The 7,685-nt window shown below is 40.6% G+C and overlaps 1 protein-coding gene across 1 annotated transcript in view; it reads left to right on the forward strand.

Annotated features, from left to right (window-relative positions):
- Positions 1–5,977, forward strand: part of LOC101851749 (xanthine dehydrogenase/oxidase) — a gene marked incomplete in the record, with an annotated part of 65,546 nt that extends 59,569 nt beyond the window's left edge. The window contains 2 exon segments of the mRNA XM_035970871.1: positions 4,177–4,344; positions 5,549–5,977. Of these exon segments, the coding sequence (XP_035826764.1) occupies positions 4,177–4,344; positions 5,549–5,602 (222 nt within the window).
- Positions 5,978–7,685: the final 1,708 nt, after the last annotated feature.

Below are 7,685 nucleotides of genomic sequence, written 5' to 3' on the forward strand. Positions count from 1 at the left end.
GTGGTCTTTGTTTTGAAGCTCTCTTTCGTTTCTCCAGAAAAAGAATAGGAATAGCGCCCCCTTGCGTGCGCAGGTCGACTGCTGTTCATCAGTTGTTCGGGTTCGTTCAGTGCGGAGTTTTAGGGTTAAACAAAAATTTAATGACCCCTCGCCTCTCATTCTAAAGTCTAATAAAACGAAGAAAACAGTCGCCTCTTCCACCGGAAGATATTTTTTTCGTCAGCGTAACCATTAAAAAAAAGGGTTCTTCCGAAATTTGAATTCTAATTTATTCAAAAACTTATTAGTTTCACTTTGACCTTTTTCACACAAGTAGGGTTACTCTGTTCGCAAAGGGTGCGCTTTTTCGAAGAGGGCGCCACCGGATTTTGAGGACGCTTTTTTAATTGGCTCAAAGAGAGGAGTGAATTATCTTGTTATGTACTATCATTGGCTTAGCATAGTTTATAGTGCGGTCAAAGTAAAAAACATTTGTGGCGCAACCTATTGTCAAAATATATCTCCTCAACTATCGAACATAAACTCTCCAGCTTTTGCACAGTGACTTGTATCAATTTGTCTTAACAGATCAACATTTTTGTAAAAACCCACATGCTCTATTCTAGAAAATTGCTTGATAAATACTAATAACAAATCCTAGTGGGTGGTTTCTACTTTTAAAAAGCAAGTCCGTCATTTTTTAAAAATCGCGATATTATCTTTATTGAACGCATGTTTTGAGAACTTTTAGAGCAAAAAAGTGTTTACTATAGAATTAATTTCTTGTAACTAGTTTTGCCACTAAAAAGTGTCATTGGTGAGCTGTGACGTAACCCATATCAGAGACAGTAAATTCTGATTCGCTGTCTCTGCCCATATGCGCATACAAAATGTGTGAGAAGCGGGAAGTGATGTGAACAATTCTATTTTCCGCGTGAAAGAGGTTTGTAGTATTTTGTATACATTTATGGAAAAATATGATTAAGTTAATACAAATTGAGACAAACTGCTGTGCAACGTATGGGTGACATTGATTCACCAGTTATAAAGATATCTGAGGATAAGTAGCGCCACAAATTTTTGACCCCACTATAGGTTAGTTTAGTTTAGTTTAGTTTAGTTTAGTTTAGTTTAGTTTAGTTTAGTTTAGTTTAGTTTAGTTTAGTTTAGTTTAGTTTTACGGCACATGCTACACAAACGGGTTATGTAAGTGCCGAAGATTAGAGGTGTTACTAGAGAGTACCATACAAAGAAAAAAGGAAGAAAGGTAAGGATAATAGATGTTTAATAGTAAAGAAGGAGCACACCACACTACATCAGAGTGCACGCCAGATTCTTCAACGTGGGGACAGGTTCTACTTTTCTGTTACTTATAACTCTGTCTATATCTGTTTGCTTCTCTGATCGGTATTTCTTTTCAGTTTGTCAAATGTTCTCTTAGCTTAGTTTTTTTTTTTTTTTTTTTTGGGGGGGGGGGGGGGTTGTTATCTGACTTCGCTTTTCTGACAGCAGTTAAATTTGTATTACGGTCTACTGTACTTTGCTATTCATTATTTTGAGTAATTGCTTGCTTTTGCCATTGTTTGATATTTTCTTCTGTTTTTAGCGACTTACAAAAAAAAAATGTATATATATTTATTTTTCTTTTTTCTTTTGCTCTACACGTAACAGGAAGAAAGATAATTCAATTCTTTTATTGCCTAGTTTGATCTGAATATTATCAGTGAAAGCCCAGAGCTAGCGTGTGCTATTATTAGTTGTATACAAGTACAAGTACTGGGAGCTAACAAGATATTTTGTGTCTTCGCTCATCATTTAAATGAGATAGGATTTTTCATGTTTTGTATGTCATCTTCTCCACCTGTATACCTGCAGAATCTACCCCACATATCACATACTATCTCCTCCACTTGTATACCTCTAGCATCTGCGTTTGTCGCAGCCGCGATTTTTGGCATTTTTTGGTCCGCGAATCGCGGCCGCGATTTTTGCATTTTTCCAACAAAAATCCACCCCCGGAAAGAAAAATTTATTTAAAAACAGCAACAACGAAAACTGGGAATAATATTCGTGAAAAAAAAAATCCAAACCTCTTTACTTTTAGAAAGAAAGTTTATTTTCACTTTCGCTTCACTTCGTCTCTTTTTCACTTGTCAACACTACGTTGATTTGTTATTTTCATGTGAAGAATATAAGTAGTCTACATTACATACTACTTATATTGCTGTTTCTCTTTCATGTTTCTATCTTTGTTGTGTTTTATTTTGATGGTGTTTTAATTAATTTTTTTCTCGTTATTGTTCAGATATGTTGTTTTTCTCTTTGTGTGTGTGTTCATAAAGCGTAATGTTCTTCCTACCTTTAAAAAAATGTGTTATAGTTATGTTACAGCGTGTCTCCACCAAAAAACGAATACTGACACTGGCAGGCCCCTTGTGTGTGATTCCCTGATCTACATGTTACATCCTGTACTTAAGAAAAAAATTTCACGCGTTTAGGGTTAAAACGGCCAGTCTATGGATGGATTGACACACGTCCTTATTTGTTAATTTGTGTGGTTGTTTATTTGCTGTTCTAGTTCGATTTCATGCTGTTGTGCAACCTTTATTTTTCACGTTTTTACACTCTGTGTGTGGGTGGTTGGCGGGTGCACTGGTGTAGTTTGCTGCTTCTTTCCAATGAAACATCTATCGTCCTTATCTCCCCTTCTTCCTTTTATGTTTGTTACTGTCTTGTAACACCTCTAATCTTCTGGCGCTCATATGACCTTATGTAGTTGCGAGCGCCGTAAAACCTCTACTACAACTAAACACTCTGTGTGGCTGCAAATGATATCCTGGATGCTTAAAACAGAGCACAAGAAATTCTGGTGTTTTAGATGAAGTTGTCTCTAGCAGCGTATTGCTATATACGTCGTCAGAGAGAGCTGAAAGCTTGAAAATCAATGACAACTTTTTGGCAACTTTTTGCCATTTTTGTGGCAACTTTTGGACAAAAAATGGCAACAAACGCAGTTGCTAGATACCTGCAGAATCTACCTCACACTTCACATCTCCACCTGTATGCCTACTGTCTCTATCTAACATCTCCATCTCCACCTGTATACCTGCAGACTCTATCTCACATCTCCTTTTCCACCTATATACCAGCAGACTCTATCTCACATCTCCTTTTCCACCTATATACCAGCAGACTCTATCTCACATCTCCACCTGTATACCTGCAGAATCTACCTCACATATCACGTACCAACCTCCCCATCCGTATACCTGCAGACTCTATCTCACATCTCCTTCTCCACCTGTATACCTGCAGATCAGATTCTGTCTCACATCGGGGGCTCTCGTGGAGTAGAGGTTAAGGTATTGGCCCCTCATTCTAAAGTCCCGGATTCGAATCCGGGTAGCGACCGAATAATTTATTTTCTTCTCTAAAATGGCCTCCCTTCACCTCCTCTAGCAATGTTCTGTCGCCTGCTTTCGTCTCCTCTTTCTGCCCCCGCCTCTCACCTCCTTTGTCCCCTCCTCTGGGCTCCTGTCTCTTTCTGCAGCCTTTCTAATGCTACTCCTTGGCTCCTTCTTACTGCTATCTTTCAGCCACACCCCTGATCTACTGGTAGGAAAGATCTACACCTTGCCTTTTCGGACAAGGGCGAAAAGTTTCGGAGGGCCCGTGTGCAAGTTGCGCACGTTAAAGATCCCTTGGTGGTCTAAAGTCGATAAGAGTAGGCTTCGTCCGCCACCCGGGCAAAAATTCACAATTTCCTACCATCTGAAAAAGTTTAATGTGTCCCGTGAGCTCATATGACCTTACGCAGTTGCGAGCGCCATAAAACACTTACAAAAAATGTCTCACATCTCCATCTCTATCTCCACCTGTATACCTGCTCTCTCTACCCCCACCTGTATACCTGCAAACTGTATCTCACAACATTCTCCACCTGGGTACTTGTAGTCTCTATCTCCTTCTCCACCCGTATACCTGCAGTCACTATCTCACATCTCCTTCTCCACCCGCATACCTGCAGTCTCTATCTCACATCTCCTTCTCCACCTGTATATTTGCAGTCTCTATCTCACGTCTCCATCTCCACCCGTATACCTGCAGAATCTACCTTACATATCACATACCATCCTCTCCACTTTTGTACACAGCAGACTCTATCTCACGTCTCCATCTCCACCTATATACCTTCAGGCAATCGGAGAGCCGCCTCTGTGTCTGGCCACGTCAGCCTTCCTGGCGGTCAAGTCGGCGGTCCGAGCGGCACGGACACAGGTCGGACACAGTGGTCACTTCACACTGGACGCTCCGGCCATACCTAGCCTGTGCCGGATGAGTTGTCTGGACGAGTTCTCCAAGCCGGTTAGTGAACATTAGTCAATTTGTACTGTAGTTGTTGAGTCCCGCACGCTCATATGAACCTTATGCAGAAGTTGCGAGCGCCGAAAAACAGTTACGAGACTCAAACTGTACTCTAAACTTATTCACTGGCATATGTGGTGTAGCGTTAGGCGCTTTGCGTCGCACGCAAGAGACCCGAGTTCGACTCCCAAGTGGGGAGAATCGTCAGCGAGAATCTCGATAGCATTGATCATTTTTATGGTATCCCTCTCAATCCGCGTATTCCTTGACAGACAGGGTCGGAAACCTGCCACCTGAATGGTTTAAATTGTAATTGTGTCGTTGAGGGCGTAAAACACAGACAGATTTAAAAAAAAGATGGTCAGCTCAACCATTTCATGTTCAGATTCTTTATCAACAATGACCAATTGTTTGCTCGACTTTACTTGCACCCAATAACCCCCTAGGGGTGTCATTCTTTAGCTTTTAGTGGTAGTTTCTTCTTCTTCTTCTTCTTCTTCTTCTTCTTCTTCTTCTTCTTCTTCTTCTTCTTCTTCTTCTTCTTCTTCTTCTTCTTCTTCTTCTTCTTCTTCGTCTTCGTCTTCTTCTTCTTCTTTTTCTTCTTCTCTTTCCCCTTCCTCCTCCTCTTCTTCTTCTTCTTCTTCTTCTTCTTCTTCTTCTTCTTCTTCTTCTTCTTCGTCTTCTTCTCCTTCTCCTTCTCCTTCTCCTTCTCCTTCTCCTTCTCCTTCTCCGTCTCCTTCTTCTTCTTCTGCTTCTTCTTCTTCTCCTTCTTCTTCAGCTTCTTCATTAGTAGAAGCAAAAGTACATCTTGACCGCTGACGCACTCTCCCCGCTAGAACTAGGGCTCAGCTTAGTGCCAATGATATATTTTTAGAATAAGCCAAGCACACTGTTGAGGAAACCGAGCTGAAGAAGCTTCTAGATGAGGAGACACGCCCAGTCTGTTTGGGACAGTTTAACGGTTGAGCAAACGCCTACTGTGCAGACAGTACTGTCTGCCGTCTGCTTACTGTAAAGGTGTTGTATTGAGTTTTTGAGCCGCTTTTGGTGAACAGGGATTGGTTAAAAGTGATGTTTTAAAAATGTAGTTGCTCTTTCTTTGCTCAATTCCTTGGAAGTGGCAAACAACAATGAGGTTTTTGCTTACTCCTAACCACGAGAAAATGACACTGACTGCATGTGGCTTTACCGTTCTTCATTTCAGTTTTTGAAGGACCACGAGCAAGAGCAAGAGTCTCCCTACTTTGTCAAGCTTTAAGCTGGACGTTCTCAAACTGGCCAGAGGAGCACAGCAGATGGCAGAACCAAACGCATGTGTTTTTCAGGGCTGCAAGGCGAATCTGTCGTATTGTGCTAAAATGGCAGTTTTTTCCCCGCCCCATAATGCAGGAAGATTTCTGATAACACTTTTTCAAGGTCACCAATATTTGGTAGTTATTTTGTGACCAGGTAAGAATATGACAGTAGAATACATGTAGGTCTAGATCTAGTTCAGTTACGATCACTTCTCAGCTTTCAGCCATCTTGCCAACACATTCAAGAAAGAGAAACCTTTGCACTTTTTTGTACATGTATTGAATATGTACCTAAATGTAAACGGTGATTCTGAATAAACAAGTAATGTTAACTCTTCCCTTTCTTCTTTTGTGTCATTCACCTATTTTCAAGTTGGTAGAGGCCTGTTAAAATGGTACACAATCAATGGTTTATTCCGTACGTTATTTTGTTTGTTTGCTTGTTTTGTTTTTGCTAATCCTGAAGATCCTTAACGGCTTTTTTATGGCCGAAGTGTGTCAATGATGCCGTGAGGCAAATGCTCACTTAAACAAACCAACAAAATCATAATTTCAACAGTTGGCAAAATTTGAAATAGATAAGAGCAGGGGGAGATGGGTTGATGATACCTTCTCATCCTCTTCTGAAATCACTAAGGTCTTTTAAACTTTCTGCTACGGTGAAGGAAGACTACAATGTCGCACTAGAGACATTTTGTCCGGGCCCTTAAAGATCCCAGCCTAACAAATAAAGTCAAGCAATGCTAGTGAAATATTTAGAGGGTGGTCAACGGGGTGTGCCTTTGAGCAAACCTAAATAAACAAATGAAATCAACAACATAACAAAAAACAACAACAACAACAACAACAGGACACAGTGCAGTGGCTACCGGCAAAATCATATAGACTCTAATTTATAAAATGATTTGTATTACATGTAATGGGTTAAGAGTATTATGTGGCGCCAATGCCTACTCTGAATTATAATATAATGTGTGCATTGTTGGCTTCTTGCCTTTGTAACCCAAATGTCTTTACGGTGATCACTGACCAGAGGCGAAGTGTCTATATAATCAAATAATCATTGCTTCCCTTCCTGATTTTGAAACATTGTCGCAGTCAAATTCACCCATAGACGTAAACCTCATAAATTAAATGTAAAAAGACGTTCATAATCACCAATGAACAATAGACTATGCCTAACCTTCAAAACCGTTTCATTGCCACATGAATAGCCTGTTCGCCTCTATCGGGCCACTCCATAAGCAGTCACAAGCTTTGATTAAGTAAGCTTAAAGTGAGGCTGGAAGAGTCAACCAATGGATTTGGAGGGAACATGTGCATAGCAGTCAGAACTGTTTCATTGTCGCATATACCTTGTTCACCCCTTTCGGGCCACAGTTATAAGCACCCAGACGCGCTGATTATCTAAGCGAACTATTACACTGGTCGAGTCTACCTCACACATGTGAGGGGAACTAACTCCTAATAATCCTTTGACTCCTGCTACTACACTGCTAGTGCTTGTTTTTTTCCTCGACTTTTTAACGTCCTATAATCAGATCGTGACCTCGATTATGACAGCGGCTCCTGGCTGCGAAAAGCTAGACAAAAAACAGCCAAATGTGAAATAAAAAATTGATAGTTGGCGTGCTCTACCAAAGTATTTCGGCTGTCTGGTATAACATGCCATTGTAGTGCTGACATCTGTGCTTCTTTCCATGGTGTTCGTGTGTTCAAATCTAAAGTTAAATTTAAGGTTAGTTAGAATAAATATTTAATGAAATACTTTCCCGATTATTTTAGCGGTTGAACAAGCATACAACATGAATTCAGGATTTGTTTTCATTCACAACTCAGAGTTGCCGCCTCCAGTGCCAGTAAGATTCTTGTGACTTGTGTGAGTGTGATATCTCCAGGCCCTATCTGGTCACATTTCACTTTGATTACCCTGTCAAACAAGTCAGCCTTCGCCCCTGTCACTGACAGTATTTAATTCTTTTGTTTGCGTATATGTCATGTCGAAATTGGAGTTCTTGGCCCTTCATCAGGACATCACCGGGGTGA

The sequence above is a fragment of the Aplysia californica genome, unplaced genomic scaffold, assembly GCF_000002075.1.
Source record: "Aplysia californica isolate F4 #8 unplaced genomic scaffold, AplCal3.0 scaffold00331, whole genome shotgun sequence".
NCBI classification, from domain to species: domain Eukaryota; kingdom Metazoa; phylum Mollusca; class Gastropoda; order Aplysiida; family Aplysiidae; genus Aplysia; species Aplysia californica.